Here is a 23,531-nt window from a genome sequence, read left to right as displayed (position 1 = left end):
CAGTTGGAATCACTACCAAACAGATATCCTTCCCAAAACCATTGCTGCAAAATTTTTCATCTGATTATGAGAGATGCTATAATGTGATGTCCATGCAAACTAATAATAAATTCTTGGAAAATTTCTCTCCCATCTCCCACTTTGGTCTTCTGGAGAGCCAGACAAGGGGTATCTGAGATGTTTGCATCAACAGTGCCACTTGTCATAAAGAATCCTATGTTACGGTTTCACAGTGGGGGGTAGGAAAAGAGAGGTGAACGAATGGTGTGGTAAGCAATTAAAAGTGTGCAATGCTAAACTCCATTATGAAGACAAATAGGAAAGTACAACTTCATTGTTGAAAACAATTTCCCTCCTATCAGTCCAAGGATTCATGCATCAATATTGTAGATGAACTGTTAATTACAAAATCAATTAAAAATTATTTCTAAAAACAGTCACGCGTTCCCGGCTCTCATGGGGGCAATTTGGGCAGAAGGGTCTCATCTCACTAGGACCGCGCCAAATCACAAAGTCGTCATCCACAAGTAAGCAAAAGCAATCTGGTTTTTCATTTTTCAGCGCGGCTGAGCCCAGCCTGAGATTGATCGTCACATATGGCCCCAGAAAACAAACTGTCAATACCTTGAATGCTGCAGAATTTGAACAAATAGCCGTCCGCCCATTCAAGCCACTCATTGCATCCCATTTAACAGATTTTATTGACAGCTTCCTTCTTGTAATTAAAGGGAAAACTACTGGCCAGCAACCAAGATAAAGTTCAAAGATAGGGTCAAAACAAAAGCAGATGGAGGGGCACGGTGTGACTGTCAATGGTACATAGCATCAGAGCATGTTATTGACACGCAGGTATCTAAAGATCGGCACGTCATTAAGGAGGGATCTATCCTGAACTATATGCAAATGCTAAAAGAGACTTAAGACCACAATAAAGCATTAGGAGAGGCACAAAGGGAAAAGCAACAAGGCAGCAACGATTTTTTACTTATCAGAGGTTGCTATTTTAGTACATTTTGGTTCAAATGTAAAGACTGCTTATCCCATAATTCTTAACCCTTACTGCATAGGTGGTACCTTTCAGAGAAATACTCCAACAGGAGTGGACTTCTAAGGAATTTGAGAATACACGAAAACAGAGTATTCTCTGATACCTCAAATTAAAAACAATACTACATACGTTTTTTTGCTAATTGCAAAATATGCATTTATGGGGATGGGGGGGATGGCTTCTGTGTATCCGTAGCACACACTTATTTTCACTTGTGCCTACAAGACAACGGAGGTAATTTTGTCCTGAGAGTGTCTATTACACTACAAGTTAGGAAACGCACAGGCTGGGGGAAAAGTTTCACCGCTTTCAATAAGTAAATCTAATAAAAATAATTCAAGTGGACTTTTCCTATCCCTAACTCTTCACTAGAAAGCTGTAATGACTGTAATTTTGCTGTCTCGTACGGAATTTACAAGTGGGTTTAGCAAATCCGTGCAGGAGGAGTGGAGGGAAGGGTAAAACTAAAATGTGAAAAAAATGTAACAACGACCATGTCAATATGCCAACCTGAATTAGCAAGAGCTATTGCTTTGAGGGTGACAAATTCTTCTTTCTCCAGCTTCATGCTCTTGTATTTCTTTACCAGCTGCAGGATAGCATTATTTAGGTCAAGAAGGCCTGCTAATTTGGACTGGTCTTCATCCATTATATAATCATCGGCATAGACAAGTTCATCCTCGAATGAAAGAGATCGGTATACGACACCAAGGATCAAAATTTCCATCCAAGCACTCTGCAGAAGGCTCATCTGGTCCGCCAGGGACAGCGTGGAGAAGCCTGCATGGGAAGATGGGCAGATCAAGTTACTTTAAAGCCCTAATTTCATAATGCAACATTAGTTTCATATGGTAGTCGGCTTCTGCATCAGTGCTCGAAATTATGCTGAGCTTTGATCAGATGCTCTTAAATTTTCCCCTGATCACTTTGCGAATGCCAAAGTAAAAGTCACAAACCAGTTCAACTTGTTGGTGTTCTTTTTTTTTATATATAGGCTTTATGGACACAACTCAGGTGACTATACCAGAAAAGTAGGTTTGTTTGTTTCATTTCAGATGAAAAGAGTATATAGTCTTTTAAATATAACCGATTTCTGGCTGAAGTTTTTATAAATGTCTTCAGGAAGTCAGATTTTCATCCGCTTCATCTGTAGAAACTACTACTGATAAACAACATAAAAGTAATAAATAAATAAATAAACAAATACATACATACATACATACATAAATACATAAATAAACAAATAAATAAATAAGCTCCCAAACAAAGGAAAATAAACAGTGTAGGCTCACACTGTAGAGTGCAATTTGGAAACATTTCTCTGTAATAGTCAGATGCTCAGTGAATAATAAGTACTCGTATACCCAAAGGGCCTTCCTAAGTGAATATTTTGCACCCACTGATATATAATATGAATTCCTCTTAAAATGGTGCTTATTGGTATAAAAGAGAGTAGAATACTTGGCAGCCTGGCCTCTTCACCAAATCAAAAAGCCACAGTTTATTCTTCTTATTAAGATCCAGTTGTCTTAAAAGTTATATATGGAGGCAATAGGGCTCCATGGGTAGGATGTAGGCAGAGTCAGGTCCTCAGTTTAAATATTGGCCCCACTTAGCTACTGCCTCCTTCATCATGAGCAAGACAATTTATTTACACCTCAATTTTTGTCTTGGGAAAATACAAACTAACACCCAGCAAAATGCTAATTTATAATATGCATTCATTAAATGTAGCTGTATTAAATATTATTTTTATCTGAAATAGCTGGGTGACTCTGTTTCTTCACTAACAATCTGGTCTGAATTCACACATAACACATACACAAGCTTTAAGTTCCTTCTGAGCTTAAGAAAACATGCAAAAAAATGAAAAAGAAAATGTGATTCAACAAGCAAAGAGGAAGTAGTACGATTTAACCTAGGTAGGAGTAAAAATATTTATTTATATCTCAGAGGAACTCGGTCTGGATCCTAAACGGAAGTTTTAGTGAAGATACCTGACGATCAGCCACATACTTTTTCCAAGAGTCCTAGAACATAAACATTTCTTCAATCTTCACTTTGATTTCCAAGGTAACGCCCAGGGATCCCAAGGGTGAGCAACCACCCCTATGGTTATTGAGGACAACAGTACCATGATTTAAGATCCTGCCACCAATAATTCTATTATTGGTGGAGAAAATTTTAATGATGGAGGAGAAAATTTTAATGATGCAACTTATGAGATCTATTTTCACTCCTTCTCTAGACCCTACTACCCAAATCATAAATATCCACTGCCGCCCAATCTTCTTAGGCTCCTGCTTATGGTCATTCCTTTCGTCTCATTTTCATTCATATCAAATTGTTCACGTCTCATGTAACATTAGAAACTACTGCACAACCAGGAAAAGGAAATGATTTCCTGCCTTGTTGGTGAACATGGTGGTTTCCCATTTTGCACCATGAACTGAAGTGTTTAATAAAATCATCAGGAGGGATTAGTCCAGCTTTTATTAAAGCGGGGATCTTAAGGCATGCGTAAAAAGCATTTATTTCATTGTTTATCAAGCCATTTACATATTACATGACGCATCTTGTTTTGAATTGGCTGTGTCAATCTTTTTTTCTCTTTTTCTATTCCATGCCTTTTTCTTTTTTTCTTTTTCTTTTTTTTTTTTTGTCATTGCATTCCGGGTTTAAATAAATTCCCTGTTAGAATTAGAGATAGAACATTTGGTAACATTTTAAACAGACAGTCCAACGAGAAAAATAGTGATCCAGTCTAAGTAGGTTAGGCTCCATTTGCTTCGGATCTTGAGAATGTTATACTAATGACAAACAAACCAACATTGCTCCTTTTTCTATCCCCATCCCCAAGAAAAAAAAGATGTAGTGCAAATCCAAATATCCTACTCAAGAAAAGAGAACAGTAAGGATTTGTTTTGTAAATGAATTAGATGCAGAAAGACATGAATGATCCTCTAGAAAGTTATGAGCCAAAAGGGATGAGTATTTTCCCTTTGCCTTAGTTTTCTTGTTCCCTTTCATGCTCCCAAGCAGCAGTTTTTCTGCAGCAGCAGATGGACAGAGCATGTAGCCCGGAGCACCTTCCTGTGACAGCCCTATTCTCCCTCCCAGACACTGCTGTTAGTAAATAGATTTACACATTCTCCAATCTCCACACATCTTTCTGCCGAATAATTAAAAGCAGGATGATTAGTTTATTGAGTGGAAGGAGGAACTTTTTTATTGAGGTCCATCCACGATTTTATCAGGGCCAGCACTTTTACGGTTGTCAGGAGGATGCAGGCATCCAATTTTTCTTATCTGCCTGATTAATACAAACGCTGTTTCAGGACGCATTAATTAACAGATACAAATCTACGTTCTCATGGAAGGATCAATACGGAGAAGAAAAGAGGCATCAATGTGAATTTAGTGCTGATGATGGAGAAGGCACGCTATCGACAGTTACGTGGACGGAAACTTTAAAGTTGCACAGGGGCCCTTTTGTCCCTGTGATTTACAAATTAACAATTTTCAGCCATAACAATGTTTCACACATTTCTTTGGGGTTTAATTAAGCAAAAAAACAATAAAATTTCTTTTTTTTTTAGGTTGATCGTGCAATTTGTTGGCTCTTTGTCAATGGCTCTGTGTATGTATGTGTGTATCTTTCCTGTAAACCTAACTTTTTCCTTTTACTTCTTAATGAAATAAAAGGAAAAAGGTCAAAAAAATTTCTCTCTCTCTCTCTCTCTCTCTCTCTCTCTCTTTGGTCAGGGAGGATGGGGATATAGATATAGCACAAAAGGTTTGACAAGTTTGCTTGCTTGATAGCCTCAAATCTGTTTCAGCTGATTAAAAGAAGTGTAATTTGGCAAAACGATAGGAAAAGGGGACAATCCATGCTTTATGGAATGTAAATAAAAGTCTGGACTTTTATCTCTTCTCGCTCTGGAAATAACTGAATCGCAACACTTTTAACCCTTTCCTACCACACCTCTGCAATCTGGAAGCTGATACAAAGAGCCCTCCTGCCCAAATGCCTGGGTGCCAGTGAAACAGCCTTGCTATGAGATTCTTGTGCTCACCTGGTCACCAAGGAAGCTGAATACATAATAGAGCTTACATTTTAATTCCACAAACTTCTTTTACCTGCCCTTAAAAGGTGCTCACTATACTTTACAGACATAACCTACATGCATAAGATAACATTTTTACCAGTGGACCTGAGCAAAAGTACAAAACCTTAATGGCCAAGATCTAAATAAATTGAGTTTAACATATTTACTAAAAAAACACTATTGCCCTATGGGCGTACGTGTGCTTGTGTCCCAATGATAATTTGTGTGCACTTTTACCGGGCATTTAGTGGTGTTTTACAGCCATCAGGCTACGAGTGAGAGGTTCTCATCACCTATAACATTTAGCTACCTTTGGAGAGAAACCTCTCTCCCAAGTGAAATAAAATACACTTTGCAGCCGTGTCGCTCGAACTTCATGTTTTGTGCATCCTGGGATCTTAATCTTTGGTGTGTGACAGGTTATAGTTTTAAAGGTTCCGCCGTATTACAGCTTTTTAAAATACACTGATACCACCACACATTTTTTTTTCCTCCCCAGCTATGGCCCATTCCATGCATATCGCTGACAACCCTGATCTCTCTTCATCTCTGTCCTGGAGTCAGTGCCATTTAACGTATCTCGGGCATTTTGCTAGCAAAATGACTCTCTACCTTGACCCGCCGTTAAATAGCAGGTTTATCTGCAATCCAGTGTGCTCCAAATAAACCAGATGACAGTTGGGAATAACATCATTTGGAAGGATTGAAAAGCTGCTCAAGAGGCAGGTACCCCTGAAGTCACAGACTTGAAGAAAGTATGTTTTGTGCCAACCCTCTTGCCTTCTTCCACTAGAAACTTCGGAGGCTGACAGTGGTGCCACGGGCACTTGTCAAGCACTTTTTTTTTTTTTAGCCTGGCAAACTGATGCACTTTGCAGTCAACTTACAGAAAAGGCTAAGCATTTGAAAGTGTGAAGGGCAAAAAATATCTGACGGCTAGTCTTCAAAAATACACTTTCATTTCAGAAAGCATAAATGTTTATTTCCCGAATGGAGCGTTGCCAGAAAGAGGCTGCAGTGCAGGCATTTGGGTTTAACCCCTGCTGGGCATTTTTTTTTTTTTTCTCCTCAGCTGCTTCCTTGAAACACAGCAAGCGTTGTAAATCTTCAGGGTGTCTGTTAATATCAGCTAATCATGGCATTGATTTGCCCGCTCACCGTTTTTGAATTGCAGTTTCTCTCTTCCACAAAAAATTGACAGTTTTCAACAAATAGCATATCATGCTAGAATTGTAATTATGCCATAATGACTCACAGAGAGGGCCAACGAAATTCATTGAGAGAAGCTGGGCGAGCACTGTGGCATAAGCTAGACTCTTCCTCTCCCATACAAATAAACCTAATGTTTCCAGGAACGAGGAGAGAAAAGAATCACCCTGGCACTAAGGTTTGGTCTTAGCTTCCAACGGATCCACAGATGCATAACCCCCTCGTTTGAGGGCAACTTTATTTTTAAGCCAGTTTGCTGTTTTCATGTACGAACAGACATACCATTTGTTGTACGAATCACAAAACACACAGCTCCGGAGTTGTAGTGTGTGTGTATGTATAATATATAAAATTAATACATATCTATAAACATATAAAGATCTATTTTCTATTTTGCTTTTTAGAGCAATGGACTTTATGGGCTGGCACTCATTAGGGGCTACAGTTAAGCAACTACAGATGGTCAAGTGCCGAAGCAGAAGCTGCAATATTCACCCGGTGCTGTCAGAAACATTTCACTGAAAAGTTTTCCCGGGACTCCCTGGTGGCTCAGCCGTTTAGCGTCTGCCTTCGGCCCAGGGCCTTATCCTGGACTTCCAGGATCGAGTCCCACATCAGGCTCCCTGCATGGAGCCTGCTTCTCCCTCTGCCTGTGTCTCTGCCTCTCTCTCTCTCATAAATAAATAAAAATCTTAAAAAAAGAAAATTTTTCTCTATAATGGATGATAAATATGATCTATTATGTTAGTACATAAGCATGAGATACAATACCGCCAATACTGGAATCTTTCTTTTAGGCTGATCATAAACCAGATTTCAGTAATTCAGACTCAATCTCAATTAGTTTGGGTAAAAGACAAGAATAACTGACAAAATGAGATAGCTCCCCTCCTTCCTGTTTTTTTTTTTTTTTTAGATCTTATTTATTTATTCATGAGAGATACAGAGAGAGACAGAGACATAGGCAGAGGGAGAAGCAGGCTATCTGCGGGGAGCCCGATGTGGGACTCGATCCCAGATCCCCAGGATCATGACCTGAGCTGAAGGCAGACGCTCAACCACTGAGCCACCCAGGTACCCCTAGCTCCCCTTCTTGTAATTTGATCATATTTTAACATTTGTTGATTCCATGATAAATCTGTTTCTTTACCTCTGTTCTTATACTTCAGGTAGGATTCACAGAGCTATTATTTTAAAATAGTGGTTTCATAGGACAAATGGGAAAATCTGAAATAACTCCAGTTCAAAAATTCTATGTGGCAAACTTGACCACCATCCATAAAACTTAGCAAACAGTCTAGGTAGTGGTGATAAATTAGAGGATAGAATAGAATCATAAAGTCAGCATCTCTGAATCCAAGACAGAATGATCACTGCTAACTGAGTTTACAGGTGCAGTTGGCCACTAACCACTCATTCTGATTATGGGAATAGTCAGATAAATTTTCAATTAGCCCACTCATGGGCACCGAAATTAAAAACATGCCCCCATGGCACTGATGAAAGGCTATCTTTAGTAATCTGTCCTTGTTTCCAAGTCTAGCTTGTTAAAAAAAAAAAATAAAAGTAGAATAGCAGCTAAAAGAAAGATATTCCCAAGTGGCTACTCAGGAAAGCCTCAAAATGATGACAAGAGGGCTTTTTGTTTGCTTCTGTGAGTGTGGGAGGGTGACAACTGCCAACCCGCTTTGAAAGAAGGACTAGATATGGGGCAGGTAAATGTAAAATAAGAATACCGAGGATATCTAGATGAAGTGTATGGTTCCTCCCTGGAAATCCCACTTACCCACCTACTGCTGAATGACTACAGAAGACCTGAAAACATTCCTCTAGCTTTCCCCAAACTCCTTTTTAAAACTTGACCTCAACTTTACTTCTCCTGTCCTTTCATCTAAGCCAAGAAGAAAGAAAAATTGTTGGAAGGCACAGAGAAAGGTACAGGCTGAGCTGCTTTAAAGGAGGGATACCTAATGGTTTTCTTTTCCTACGACTTTTATTTTGTACGAGTTGAAAACAAGAGAGCTCTGCCTGGAAAGTTTCCTTTTTGATGTGACAAAAATTTGTTTGACCATCAAGAAAAAAGGAAGTCAGTGCCATATAATGTAGGACTCCTGTACAAAAAAATCTTATAAAAGGGCATTTTCAGTTTCACTTTGGTATTACATGGACAGAGAGTAGGAAAAAGCTCATTTTGAAGCCACACTTCTGGTTTGAAAGAAAAAGATCCTGTACTCGAATCTGACTGGCTCTATCCAATCACTGCTGGGACTGATCGAGAAATATTACAGGGTGTTAAGGGTCCTGACCAGGAGTCCAAAGAAGATCAATCCAGCCTGCACATCAGATATGCAGGCACTGTCTTCAGGAAATTCTGTGTCCTCATTGAATTTATTCTAATACTTGATTTAAAAATAAAGCCTCCAGGGGATCCCTGGGTGGCTCAGCGGTTTAGCGCCTGCCTTTGGCCCAGGGTGCGATCCTGGAGTCCCGGGATCGAGCCCCACGTCGGGCTCCCTGCATGGAGCCTGCTTCTCTCTCCTCCTGTGCCTCTGCCTCTCTCTCTCTCTCTCTCTCTCTCTCATAAATAAATAAATCTTCAAAAAAAATAAAGCCTCCAAAATAAATGCATGCTGACTCTACCTGAACTTTGAGGATCTATAGGCTGACAGACATTTCCAAAGACTTTTAAAAGATCTGTGGGAAATAATTAATGTTGAATACCCCAAAGCTAAGGATTTATTGCCATTGAGTGATATACGAGGGAAGAGGCTAGTATGGGGAGCGGTGACCCAGAGATCTGGATATCTGGGTTCTAGTTCCACCCACACTACAACCAATAGTGCTCACTTGACCACATTGTGGGTTGAACTACGTCCCTCCAAAAGACGTTATAATCCTAAATCTCAGTACCTGTGAAATGTGACCTTATTTGGAAATAGGGTCTTGGTAGGTGGTCAAGTTAAGATGAGGTCATTAGGGGGAGTCCTAATCTGACTGTAGCTTCATTAAAAAGGGGAAAATTTAGACAGATACAGACACAAAGAGAAGGAAAATGATGTGACAGGACACAGAATGCCATTTACAAGGCAAGGGATACTTGGGGCCACCAGAAGCCAAGAGAGAGGCCTGAAACAGATTTTTCCTCACAGCCCTCAGAAGGCATGAACCCTCCCAACACTTTGATCTCAGACTTCTAGCCTTCAGAACTCTGTGACAACGCGATTCTGTTGTAAGCCATCTAGCCTGTGGTACTTTGTTATAGCAGCCCAGCAAACTAATACAGACCCACAGTTGACACCTCATCTGTCAAATGTGAAATGTAGACTGGACACCTCTGAAGAAGCTTCCAGTTCCAATGCTGTATGATTTGGAGTAACACAGTGAAGCAGTACTGACATGAGTGAGTACAGTGAAGCAGTACTGACATGAGGCACAAGGCTGTGTGGGTAATGGTGAGCACCTCAGATAAAGATCTCTGGGCTGGGAGTTAGTGGACCTAGCATGGGGTGCCACCTCTCCCGCCAAGCAACCATGTAACGCTGAAGAATGAGTTAACTTCTCTGGTTCCTACTTTTTCATCTGTAAAAGTGGCAAAGTGGGCTTCCAGAGCTTCTTTTCACTAATTGCTGGGCTCACCATTGCATGCAATGACTATTTTGTAATACACATGAAGCAGAAGGGCAAGAAATAGGCACCATTGAGCAACACTCCGCCCGGAGTGAGGTGTCCCAAAGGGTCTCAAGGAATCTGTCCCACAGCTTCCCCCTGTATAAAGGATTCCATGAGCAGATCAGGACCCTCAGAAAATGTACAAATGAAATCCAACCCCCATTTGAGAAGCAGAGAAAGAAAAGTCAGTAAAAGAAAGCCAGATAAGCTTTTGATTTTTTATATTGCTTATTGCATCCTCTTACCCTCAATAAACAAATTCCTTTTTTAGTTCCTCACTTGAAAAAAAAAAAAAAATGGAAAATGGAGAAAATGGAAAAAAGGTTCCAGAGGGTTTGGGCCAGCCCTACATTGTTCAGTTTCCAGTGGTTTCATTATAACAAAATTCAAATCAATTAATATTCAGGGCATCTATGGCAAGTGACGCACCATGCTCAGACCCATTAGGATATACAAGATGAGTATAATATAATCCCTACCCTCTAAGATGTTACAGCACAGTAAAAATAAATCAGATTACAATGAGGAAAAGATGGTAGGTACCATAAGGAATGATGAAAGTATACGTACAGGTAAAGGAGGAAAGATCAGTGTCGGGTTGCGCACATCCTCCTAAATGTGTCTGTCACTTCTCTCCTCCCTGCCTCCCCACAGTTTTGGTTCAGACCTCCATCATCTCTTTTGGGATAAGGGGATACTAAAATCCTTATATCTGGTATTTCCTTCTTCCATCTTACCTGTGGTTCTTTTAAATATTCTTTTAAATATTTTATGTTAAATATTTTATATTAAATATTTAAAAGCATTCTTTTAAATATGAACTCTGACTATGCCACCCAGTGACCAAAATGCTCTCTTGCCTTCTTCTGTAGGACAAAATGGAAATGCTCTGGCACAGTATGACATCTCTTTCACTATGTGGCCCTTTTCTTCCTTTCCTGCCATATTTCCTGAAAAATCCTCTTTGGGCAACTCCTCTGTAGACATCCTAGCATGTTGAAAACTGAGCGCATTTTCCCAACTGCATAGCTCTGCTACTTCTCAGATTAATGGCATCATCATCCACCTGCTGCCTCACTCCCAGGCTTTCAATGATCTATCACCAAATCTTCCATTTTATATTTCTGAAATCAAGTGCATATATTCCTTTTCATTCCTACTGCCATTATTGTTGTTCCTGTGTAGCATCCATGGGCACAGTTGTGAGCCATAAAATAAAAAAAAATAAAAAATAAAAAATAAAGTGGAGCTCCAGGGAAAGACAAAAGCAAGTAAAGGAGTGAATGTGATGATGTGTCACCCAACAGACAGATCTCTCCCAGTGGGTCACCATGGTCTCTGAAATTTTAACCTCCTCTTCCTTGTTCCTTGCTGTAATCCCGGCACTGCAACAATGATTACTGCCTAGCAGGTGCTCAATAAATACGTGCCAAATTAATTAGTGGATAATTCCTTAACAACTCATTGACTGGCTTTCAAATAGAATGGGAAACTATGTATGAAGATAGCATTCCAGGTGTCAGTCCCCTCCGCCAGAAAGAAAATCTGAATATGCAACAAAAAAATGTAGGCTCGTGTTTCTTTCCCTAATTTAACAAGTATTTATTAAGGTACTGATTATATAAAGCTCTTTGCTTATAAGTGCCTACTATACAGTATATAGGATTTTCTTTGGAGTGACTTAAACTGTGATAAAGACCTTTCTTAACAGCTAGTTCTTTTTTAAATTCATAATCATATGGCCTAACTGCTTTCTCTTACGTTTACAAATAACCATTCACAACAGATTCCATGATAATGTCACATTTTTATTATTTACAAGTATCTGTAACTAATTTCTCTACTTTTTCCTACTAGTATAACTATTTTGACAATGTGTGAATTTATTTCTGTAGCTATAGCTTTAAACCTCTGAAATCCTAGCCTCATCAAAAATGAAAACAAATGCCCTTTGCTCTTGTTCTACTTGCAGGAATAAAAAGAAATCTATATGTCTACTTTTTTAACATAAATTCTTCAGAGATTCTACATCTAGTCTTTGTAAAACCCAAATAACTAGTAAAGGCACTTTCCACTCTAAAAAAAAAAAAAAATTGGCAAGCAGATTCAGAAATCTTGGGTTTCCTTGCCCTGAATCAAAAAACAGCAAAGAGGAGACATGCAACAAAAATGCATTCATACAGCATCTCCTTCTCACTCCATTTTAGAACAATGGATTCTCACTAAGTAAATACTCACTTGTCAGAAGTATTTGCAACACGACAGCCATTGAGCAGCACCAAGGGAGTAGGGTGCCTTCCGATTTTAAAGCAGCAAATGAGACATTTACAAACAGCGAAGATGGTTCTTGTCGGTTATGACCTTTCACTGTGTCTGTCCAAGTAGGTGTTAATGTAATTTAAATGCCATTTAGACATGTTTCAGGTTTATCAAACTGGTTTGTGTATCCATTCCTGTGTAATAATTTTGAAGGGGAGCCGTTTCCACCTGCCATAGGGACAAGCCTAGCTGGAAACAGTCCTCTGCAAATATTCTGGGCAAGTAAAGGAAGATCCCTTTAAGTCTATAAGAAGTCAGGTTGAATCTTAAGGAAATCAGTCAGGAGGCCAAAAATACTTTTAGTAGGACACAGGGTAGGTTCAGGTGATTTCTGTATGAATTCCACCTCCCCCCCCCATTTTTCATACATGCTTACCTGAGAGTTTGGCAATTCTTTGTTTATGGGCAAATTATCTCCCAGATATGGGCAGAAACACAAGAAGATAAATTTTGATAACATAAACTTTAGGATCATATATATGTTTTTTCACCATCCAACATTTCAACAAACTAACCAATACACTATTAATAAAGCATGTCATCTGTCAGGCTTCAGCAAGAGATAAATGTGCCTCTAATGCTCTCTAGAACTCTTAGAGAAACAAGCACAGCTGTAACTTTTGGTTAACTTTTTTTAAAACAACAACAAATTCTTGGCATGTTTTACTTTCCTTCATAATTTCTAATATTGGATTTCTTACTGTTTCTGACCTAAATTGGATTTTAAATTAAAAGTGAATTTTTGTGTATTTTTTCTTTTGCCCACATATAAAATTTAATAACTTTAAAAAAAAGATGAACTGCTTCTTTTGGGAACATTCAACCATTAAAGGAAATCTATAAATAGCAAGTTAGCCATGGTTGCTTTGGTTCTATTATATGTGATCCAGCATAATATTCTGATATTGAAGAATCCAAAAGCACATTCCACACACTAAATAAATTAGGATCAAATATATATGTATATGTGTGTGTATGTGTGTGTTATATATATATATATATATATATATATATATATATATATATATATATATAGTGCTTTATCCAACCTAGTCTGATTTTGGATTAAATACTGCCTATCTACAGAAGGTGAGAGTTCAAAGTTCCTCCCAATGCATTTGTTTGCATCAATGAAGGCAAAACTCTAGAGCTCAGGTTATCTTTTTGTCACGTTCCCATTTGTGAAGGCCACAACTACACACATGTTGAGGTACAGAATGATGTTGGCATCGTGAAAACCTGCGTGATTTCATGAGCTCACCTAAGAACTTAAAAATGTCATGTCAGCCACCAATGGCAAAAAATAGATTTGTGATCATCTCGTGTGCTTTCACTGAAAATGACCAATAGCTGGTTCTACGTGAGAGCTCGAAGAGAAAAATCACTTATACTTTCTAAATTAATTTTAAGTAGCATGCCTTCAAATCTTTTCAGATTTACTTAATTGGTCCCTTGATATAGAAACACAAATTCTATCAAGAGCACCAATTATTAAAGCATTGGTATTTGTGGAGTTAACATTAACATCTCCCCTTCTCTCACTTTTACTAGTTATAAGCCAACAGAAAACAAAATCCTTCAGGTGTACCTCTCTTGATTTTCCCACAATAGAAAGACACTATAACTCAGCGTCTCCAACCTGTGCCCTAGAAGGAGAGGCAGGAAAAAAAAAATCAGGAGGTCTTCTGCATAAAAACACAAGTTAAAGGATTTACAACACAGGCCATTAAAAACAAAGTGTCATATGTATTCATGAAAGAACGTAGGAGAAATATGTTATCCATGAGATGCATGTCACAGATATGAAATTACAGCATTGCTGACCCTGAAACTCCACATTCAAATAATATTAGAAAATCCTCACTATCTCTGCTTAAAGACCTGGGCATAATTTGTGCTCTGGCCAGCAGGCAAAAACAGCTTCTCTGAAAATTTCTAGTCCCGAGAGTTCGGATTTAAAGTCAGGCTCCCACACTATTTTTCTCTGTGGCTAATGAAGATCTGTTTACGAATATTTACTCCCAAGTTCACGGCTGGTGTTTGCTGGCTCAAGCAGAGCTAAGTCATTACGGCTTGGCATACGTTCCACTGGGGAGGCTACCAGTTATCTTCTCATTGACAATAGAGGCAACCCCTTCGATTCCTCTCTGCCTTCCCTTCTTCACTGCCCTCAATTTGGATAACCGGCCAAGTTAAAACAAAACAAAAACAAAAAGCACGGAACAGCACAGCTCTTGGAATTCCCAACCGCATGAATGCAGAGTCGTTATCAGGAGTAAAAGGCTGCCTCTCCTATTTACCACGGATGCATCACATACAAACCAAACCTGTGCCTCTCATAATAACTCTTGCGGAGACAGAGTTCCATTCAAAAGTAGAATGGAGGAGGGAAATGTAGCTGCGGGAAAAAGCTCTCGAGCCATAATTCCTCCCCTCCCTAAATGAACAAGGGCACTCAGACACTGCCCCGGAGTCTCCCTGCTTTGATCCCTTGCAAAGTGTATTAATCGTGGTATCCCACCTCTCCTCTACGCGGTGACCGGTCCCTCCCGTGTCACTGAGATCCTGCAAAAAACAGATCCAGGAAATCCTGGAAATTCCTTTATTAGGTTGATTCCAGGAAAGAAGCACAGAGAAATGCCAATATCACTGTCCCTGGCTCAATCTGTTCGCAAGTTGTGCTGTTTGCTAACTCGTTCTGAGTAGCATTAAGACTACCTCTGCAGGCGGAGGCTCTTCCGTCTGCAACAGTCCAAAATGAAAGGGGGGGAAAAAGGAGGAAAAAAAAAAGCTGCCTGATTCTAATACACCTAATTAGCCATCGGCAGACTCTTAATTGCATACATTAGGATGATTCCATAGTGGAGATTAATTCTAAATATACCCAAGCAGCTGGTTAAGATGCCATGGATTACAGTGTGGACTGTACTTTTCCACTTAATTAGATATCAAAATTAAGCAGCAACAAGCATTTTGACATAACGGGGATCAAGCCGCTGCTTGGTATCCCAGAGCTGCACTAAAGTGACCGCTAAACAGAGCCGCACAGATGGAGAGATATTAAATGCCGCACTGGAAAGTAATTTCAAATAATAAAATATCAATATTTACATTTTAATTACCCCTACTGAGAGCCGCTCTGTCATTTTCACTATTGCCGACGCAGCAAGGGGTAGTGGAATGACATTGTGGCTCTGGCTGCAATGACTATTTTGTTTCCATTAAAGAATGACAAGTGTTTTAGAGGCAGTGACACTCGGTGTGTGAACAAGAATGACAGCAGATCAGAAAATTCCTATTAAGGGACTAAATGCCTCAACAAGAGAATTTACTCTGAGCAGGAGCTCCTCCTTGAAGCACATAATCCTTTCCAAATTTTCTGCTGAAAGTTTATTATTGGGGATGCCCAAGGGAAGTTTTAGTCTCCCATGAAATATTTAGATCTCCGAAATGTTGTATGATGATTGTCAATTTAAAAACAATAATACTTGACATGAACAAATATCCAGGAGTTACGTGTAAACTGCAAGGATGTCAGGGGTTTCTTTTTTTTTTTTTTTTTTTAATTTTGTCTCATGTACCTCGATAGTACCACTGATAATGTTTCCTTTGAAACGTATCTGTTTCCTATCGAATACATGCTCGAAAGCTTGGGATGTGGCTTCGAATCATCATAATAAAAATGCTGGGCTTGTTTTCACCATCTTGTCATTAGTATTTTATAGTACGCAACCATCTCAATCATAATTTCCTTGGCATGGAAAACAAAGTCAGACATGGGTCATGATTTGTATGTGCATTTGCACACACGCATGTGTGCATACTCTATACTTCCCTTCAGCTTCTGTTATTATTTAAAAATAGCAAATCCCTACCAGCTCTTACAGGCCCTCGCAAAATTTAATTACTCTTTATGGGGTGTGAAGATGAGATTATGGAAAAAAAACATAAAAGGTATATATTAGATGTGACATGCTGGATTCACGGGATAATAAATGAAAACAGTAAAGTCTTCCTTTGGGGATGACTGTCAAAACTGTAGAGATCTTCAAAGAATTTTAATGCCTCCAGATATGAGAGAGTGCATGAGAGAAACTCCTTGGTCAGTATACTAGAGTGGGCAGTTAACTGACCCCCTATCTCAGAGCCCGCATTTATTTAATGTGTAGAGATGAACAACCATAAACGTGATAAATGGCTACAGCAGGAGGCTGAATAGAATTTTTCAAAGAAGAGAAAAGGGAAGTTGGGGAGTTATATAGACCCTTAGCACTCTCACTCCCGTGCCTTTTAAAATAGCAGTTTTGAAGTTGGAATAAAAACTTGCTAATAGCCGCGGTACACTAACACTTGTTCTCTAACTAGATGTTCCTCTTAACAAAAAATAAAAGTGCCTAGGAAAGTTATTTCTTAAGCATCCCTAATGCTTTTAGGACAAGACAGATCCCCATTTCTCAGCTCCTAGCACCTTTTAATTTCTGAAAGAGCCACGGTTGAAAATCTTAATTAATTGTTCCATACTGCTTCAGGATCATTATGCAATGTAATAAAGGCCGTGTAATTATGAAATTTTACAGCCATTACCAAGGCTGATGGCTCGTATTTCATCCTCAGCTGGACCCGATGGCTTTTAGGCACTCGGCTCCCCTTTGATGAACTACAGACAGATCTATCAGGCCCAAACAATATCCAGGCGAGGCAGCTATAATAGCTACCTACAGATGAAGCCATTGATAAAGATAAACTATAAATCTACACACACAAATGCAGGCACATCGCCTGGGGATGACAGAGAGGGGATGAGGCACTTGGGAAAGGCAGTTGCTCCCACGAAGGCGGCCTCCTGAGTCTCTTGCTCATTCACTCCAGAATGGGTTGGATTTCATAAAAGACAGCGAAACCCAAGTGAACATCTCATTTATTCTCTGTATCTCGAAATCAAATGAGAGAAGGAAGGGGTGTGAGTGTGTCCATGAGCATTGTATTTAGTGCATTATTCAAAGGGCAGAAACTACTCAGATATCCTAACATCTATTTTAGTGGTAAAAAAAAAAAAAAAGGCTAGATATCTGGGATTTTTTTTTTTTTTTTTTTTTTTAGTCTGCACATAAAATTTATACAGCAATTCAAAATAAGGACTCTGCAACAAAGTACATTATAGCTCCGGAGTATCTTTTTCACAGCTACTAACACTTAAAATATAATCTAAGGACAGACACCCATGCTGAAATGGAGACAGAGAAAATAAAATCATACTCATATACCACTACGATATTTGTAGCTCCAAAGTCTTTTGGTTGGGGAATACAATAATTCATAAAGCCTAAGAATTGATAAAACTACGGTTTGCTTACCATGTTTCCAACAATATCTTCTTTTTTTTTTTTTTTTTTTTTTTTTTTTGAATCAAGCATGTAGATCCTTTTAAATATCAAGTTAAATGGAAAAGGCCATCTAGGAGGTTCATTTGACAACCATAAGTGCTACACTCCAGGGAGCATCTAGTTCAACTCTGCCTTTGGGATATGGCAGTAACAGAGCTAATGCCCTCAGTCCTTATGATGGCATCAGCCTCATGCTGGCTCATTTCATGAATATGACCAGACCGCCAGTCTGCAACATGGCTTATCCAGGAGAAAAAGCCCATCTGAGGGTCAATCCAAATCAGGCTGCAAGCTGAGACAGTGGACCATGCAGGGCACGAGAGAAAGGGGCAGGAAGCGTGGAGCCTGATTTTGAGATTGAAGACTGGCAGGGAGGTAAAGTGTATGTGTACATAAGGGAGGTGGTGTCTATTTAAAAAAAAATGTATAACTGGTTTAAGTGGTGTTAAGTCTTTGGGAAGCACAGCTTGAAACACTTCACCACAAGTACAAATTAAGACTGAGAAAAACTGGTTTCAGTACAGTGCCGGCTACTAACTAGCCCTATAACCTTGAGCTAGTTACCGAATTGCTCCCTTTCCTTATCTACCAAACAAGGCTGCTCTAGTCTATGGTATAGAACATTCTATTATCTCTGGTGTTCTTTGTTTTGGGCAGGAGAAAGTGTAGATCTGAAACCTCCCTTTCCTACACAAACGGATGGTCTCTCTGCCTGAATCCCTTTCTAGGCTCGGCTGTATTTTATGCTGCCAATGTGATCTCACCTCCCATTTTTTTTTTTTTTTGAGAAATGAAGAATAATAGATATAAATGCCCTTGACCGACTTCTCCTTCTCATCTATAACAGGACCAATTCCTAATACCTTCCCACTTGTCTCTAAAGAAAAGGGATTGTTCGTTCTTCCCAAGGAAAGTCTTTACTATGTTCTCAATCCCATCTGCTCTGGCCACCTTGAAGATTTGTTCCATCAATTTTCTGCTCGGCCCCTCTTCCTTTTTTGTGCTTATTAATCTCTCGTACTCCTGAGTGCCCATTCCTTCATCCTATTCTCATAAGATGCCCTCTCCACACTGGCTCCTCCTCCGTCACTAGCTCTCCATGTCTGTCTTCAGTCTGCTGGTGTCTCTCCACTTCCCCCCACTCTCTCACCATTAAAATTCACAACCACATGGTGCACTCACACTGCTCTGCCCATTCATCTGCAGTCCACTGAAGTTGGATCATGTCTCAGAGCCTCTATCACACTGTGGTCACCAACAATCACCTCCTCGCCAAACCCAATGGCCTATCCTTCCAATTCCATTGGCTCTTTTGCGCCTCTCCTCCTTTCTGAAACATCTGTGCCTCACCCACCCCCTGGCATTGCACCACATATTGCTCCTGGTCTCCCTTCTTTTGTGCCAATCCTTTCCATGGGATACCTTCAATAATTCTGCCGTGGCCTCTTGTTACAAGTGCACACTTATTTGCTGCTCCCTGAAAGCCACAGACAACTCATCTCAAAATGTATAAGACTGAACTCATCCTGCACCCCCCGAAAAACATATTCCAATGTATCCCCCCAGAATATCATCAAATACTCAACAAGACAGAATCAAAACTTTGTTATTTTCTTTGACTCTTCCCCAATGTCCAATTACTTCTATGAAATAGCTCTTAGTTCCACCACTCATTTTCCATCCCACCGTCTAATTCAGCCCTCCACTATCTTCCATCTGGACCCAACTCATGGTTTCCTTAACTTGGATGTGACCCCTGATGGATCTATAGTTAGCAGGGATCATCTCTTCCTTGCTCCTTTGATTTCTCTCTATGAGGTCTCCTGGATCCTTCACAGCCAGGGGTCAATTCTCCATGATTTATTTATTGTTCAGAATGATGGTGGTGGTAAAAATTTGGGAGATTCATACAGGGCTTACTATCTGCCAGGCATCTGGTGCTTGGTATGCTCTTCCACTTATCATCTGTCTGTCATAAGTCAAGCATTAGAGATACCCAAAGGACAAAATGCTGGCCCTTTGGGGGTTTATATTCAGGAAGGAGTTGAGAGAAAACAAACAAAAATTAAAAAAAAAATAATACAGTCGTGTAGTGAAGAAAATGTCCACAAAACTAGAGTAGAAAAAAGGCACCAGGAAGGGGCAATTTTCAGCAGGGCCATCCAGGAAAACTTCCCTGATGTTGGACCTTGGGGGCAGAGATCTGAAGGAGGAGAGAGATCAAACCTCACACCTCTCTGTGGAAGGGCATACCAGGGAAAGGGAATAGCAAAGAAACACTTGCTGAAAGGGGCCTTCTCTTCAAGGTTCAGAGAATTGCAAAGAGGCCAGCATGGCTAGGAAGCAAGAGAAGTAGATGGGGCTGACAACATCTAATGGCATGGGCATGACACAAGGTTTCATGATTTTTTGCAAACTTTTGCAGCTTTTACTTTGAGATGAGAAGCCACCGGGGACTTTGAGCAAAGAGGAAACAGAATCAGACTTGCATTTTAAAAAGATGACTGGATATAAGAGAGCAGTGACACAGCTATAAGCATTTCATTCTCAGTAAATCTTTAAGGAGCATGTAGTAGTCTCTTTCCCATTTTACACAGAAGAAGCTAAGGCATGCACCCACTCAAGGTCATGTGGCTAAAAATATTAGTGTTATTTGTATGCCATCTGAGTCCAGAACCTGTAATTTTTTTTAAAAAGATTTTATTTATTTATTCATGAGAGACACAGACAGAGAGGCAGAGACATAGCCAGAGGGAGAAGTAGGCTCTCTGAGGGGAGTCCCATGTGGGACTCGACCCCAGGACCCTGGGATCACAATCTGAGCTGAAGGCAGATGCTCAACCACTAAGCCACCCAGGTGCCCCAGGAACCTGTAATTTAACGACTGTGACACATGGTTCTCTTCCTATGTTCCAACCATTATCTATCCCTTCCCCAAACAGGCCACATGATACTTCTGTGCTTTTGATATTTCTTTACCTCGGCATGGGATGCCTTTTCCCTTCCTCTCCACAGCGCAAATGAAAACCATCCATCTATATTTGAAATTTATTTTTCTATACACATTTCTTTAAAAGAGAGAGTAACAGTGCTTCTCAACTGCTTTCTCCCCATTTGCCCTATTTCCATGATCACGTGCATGGGCACAGCTGAAGTCACTACTTTTTCTATGATATCAAACCACTCATTCATCTTTGCATTCCCAGTGAGTGATAAATAGCATTTTTTTGGATTGGAATATTTTGTGTGTGTACGTCCAGAGCTCGCATGGTGTCAAGGACCTAAGTGGTCTTCATTCATGCTTAGGAAATTAAAAAAAAAATGGTGGAAGGAAAAGTGGTCAGAGCTTGGGTAAGAGCAAAAGCAATGAGTCTGTGGCATCTGTCCCTCCCCCGCCCCACTTCTTACTGGTCCCACTTTCCACTCTAAAGGCTAGAAATCAGAACACGGGGAAGATGCCCCACTGCTGCTGCCCAGTCAGAAGTGACTCAGGCAACTGAATAATTCCTTAAGGGGAACATAGGATAAGCCTGAGCAGCTGAAAGAGTCTGAGAATGAAAAGAAGCAAAAGCATCCCTTAGCCCAAGAAGAACATGCTCAAACCTTCAAAAAGGCCCGAAGTATCATCATATTCCCCAGCTTAACACCAAGCTACTGCTCCACATTCTTGGGTTTAATTCTCCAGCACGCCAGGTACCCAATTAGCAGCAAAACTGTTTCAAGGTAACTTTGGAAAGCTAAATGCCATGGTATGATTATATTACCAGGTGTTTATTAAATTTGGTCTATAAGAGCATAGGCTATAAGCCCAGGAAGCAGTTTTAAAAAATTATCTTATTCACAATGCTCATTTAAAAGATGAGAAAGCTGACAGCCCTTAGGAAAACAAATTCCATCATTATATTAGACACGTCATGTCAGTTAGCAATTACTCTAATCAGCAACAGTGGGACTTAAACATTTGTTGTCGTGACATATGTTCAAAATGGATTTTGGTTTGTTTATTCATTTCCCGCAATAGAAGTTCAACATTCCAAAAACAGTAGAGGAAAAGAGGATAACCATTTTAACTGCAGAAATAAAGTCTAACCTCAAGTCTTTGGAGGGATCACTCCTCAGATATAAAAGAAAAGGAACTGGGTGGCTCAGTTGGTTGAGTATCCGACTCGGTTTCAGCTCAAGTCAGGATCTCAGGGTTCTGAGATCAAGTCCTGTGACAGGCTCTACACTGTGCAGGGAATCTGTTTGAGGTTTTCTCTCTCTCTCTCTCTCTCTCTCTGCCCCACCCCTCTCTCTTAAAAAAAAAAAAAAAAGAAAGGTACATTTGAAACTGCATGACAGTCAGTGGCCCTCTTCTTTCCCCCCTCATTTTCCACCACCCCCTCCCATCTCCAGTGCATTCTATTCCACCCAGTTGGGGAGCCTTACTATTCCTGGAATATTGAAGCACACTCCTACCTCAGGACCTTTGCAGATACAGTCTCTCCTGTACAGATTTTCCGTCTCCTCTCCTAGAGCTTAAACTCCACAAGGGTGGGAAATTTTTGGTCACTTTTGATCACTGCTACATCACCAGTGTTTAGAAGCACTGAATCCTTGAATACATAAATCTGGGGAAGAATGTCAATAAGCTTAGCACACGCATCAGATTATGAATTGTATAGATTCCTAATGGAAGATGTTCAAAATGCATTAGTTTCTTTTGCCACTTCAGGGCAAAGAAAGACCAATTAACTTAATTTGAGATTTCAGAAATACATACAAAAATCTTTACTTCAAAAATATTTCTTCAATCTGCCCTCTAAAGGACAGTTTTAAAATGTTACTTTAAGTTTTAATTAGATCGGGGAAATACTTAAAGTAAAATTAGAAACAGGAAAAAAAAATACCATAGTTCAACGAAGAAATTTGAAATAGAATGTGTTTTCCCTTCCCTAATCATTCCAGGACATTCTATCTGGCCATACTGCATGTAGAATTTATATACTTTAATATTTCTACCTTATCATATACCTAAGATAGAGGTAGCCTTATAAGCCTCCTCTCTTATAAACACTCCCCATAAAATTCAGATACTATAATTTTCATGTTCTCGAGAATCCCAGCCAAGCCAGTGGACTCAATGATTCATACATAATGAAATGGGAACAAACTTCCATATTCTATGCAGAGAAAAATTTTATAGATGATATGTTACACATATTTTTCATGTGTTACATATTTTCAATTAGAACAAAAAGGTATAACATCAGACTCCTAATTTGAGCCTCTAACTGAAGCTTGCACATGGCCACAGACAAAGGACTTTATTTTATTTCTTGACTGGGCTATCTATTACATCACAAATAGGCATTCAAATAAATATTCATTAAAAGGATACACTCACAAGAGCACATTGTCCGTATCAGTCAATATCCTGTTTGAAATAATAATGTGTTTTCAAACTTTCCATTTCTAAGTTCAATTTTAATAAAAATAAAATATTCACAAGCCACTTGGCACTTACAAATTAACACTAAAATGTAGATGTAATGGTGCTACATGCTAACCTCGGTTTCAGTTTTCTAGGATCAAGGCCTAGAAAGTTCTTGAGCAACTGAACTACAGCACAAACAGTAGCTAGAAATACAGACTAATTCAAAGCCAATTTTATCTCAATATGAACCTTTCTTTATTCTGGAGCTTTTACTAAGGTATGGTTCCTTAGACAGAGTGAGTCCTGTTGGGCTTGATTAGGATTTTTTGCTACTTAAAATTCAATGGTTGGATTATTTCTTTAAAAAAAAAAAAAAG

At 39.5% G+C, this 23,531-nt stretch overlaps 1 protein-coding gene across 34 annotated transcripts in view; it reads right to left on the bottom strand.

Moving 5' to 3' along the window:
• The window catches only part of ESRRG (estrogen related receptor gamma), a 618,074-nt gene that overhangs the window by 15,377 nt on the left and 579,166 nt on the right, over positions 1 to 23,531 (bottom strand). For all 34 annotated transcript variants that reach the window (XM_041722041.1, XM_041722042.1, XM_041722074.1 and 31 more), the window contains one exon: positions 1,559 to 1,828. In XM_041722041.1, coding sequence (XP_041577975.1) covers positions 1,559 to 1,828 — 270 coding nt within the window. The remainder of the gene's footprint in view (positions 1 to 1,558; positions 1,829 to 23,531) is intronic.

Source organism: Vulpes lagopus, chromosome 11, assembly GCF_018345385.1.
Source record: "Vulpes lagopus strain Blue_001 chromosome 11, ASM1834538v1, whole genome shotgun sequence".
Lineage (NCBI taxonomy): Eukaryota > Metazoa > Chordata > Mammalia > Carnivora > Canidae > Vulpes > Vulpes lagopus.
The sequence above is the reverse complement of the archived record's forward strand: the minus strand, read 5'-3'. Positions and strand labels throughout refer to the sequence as shown.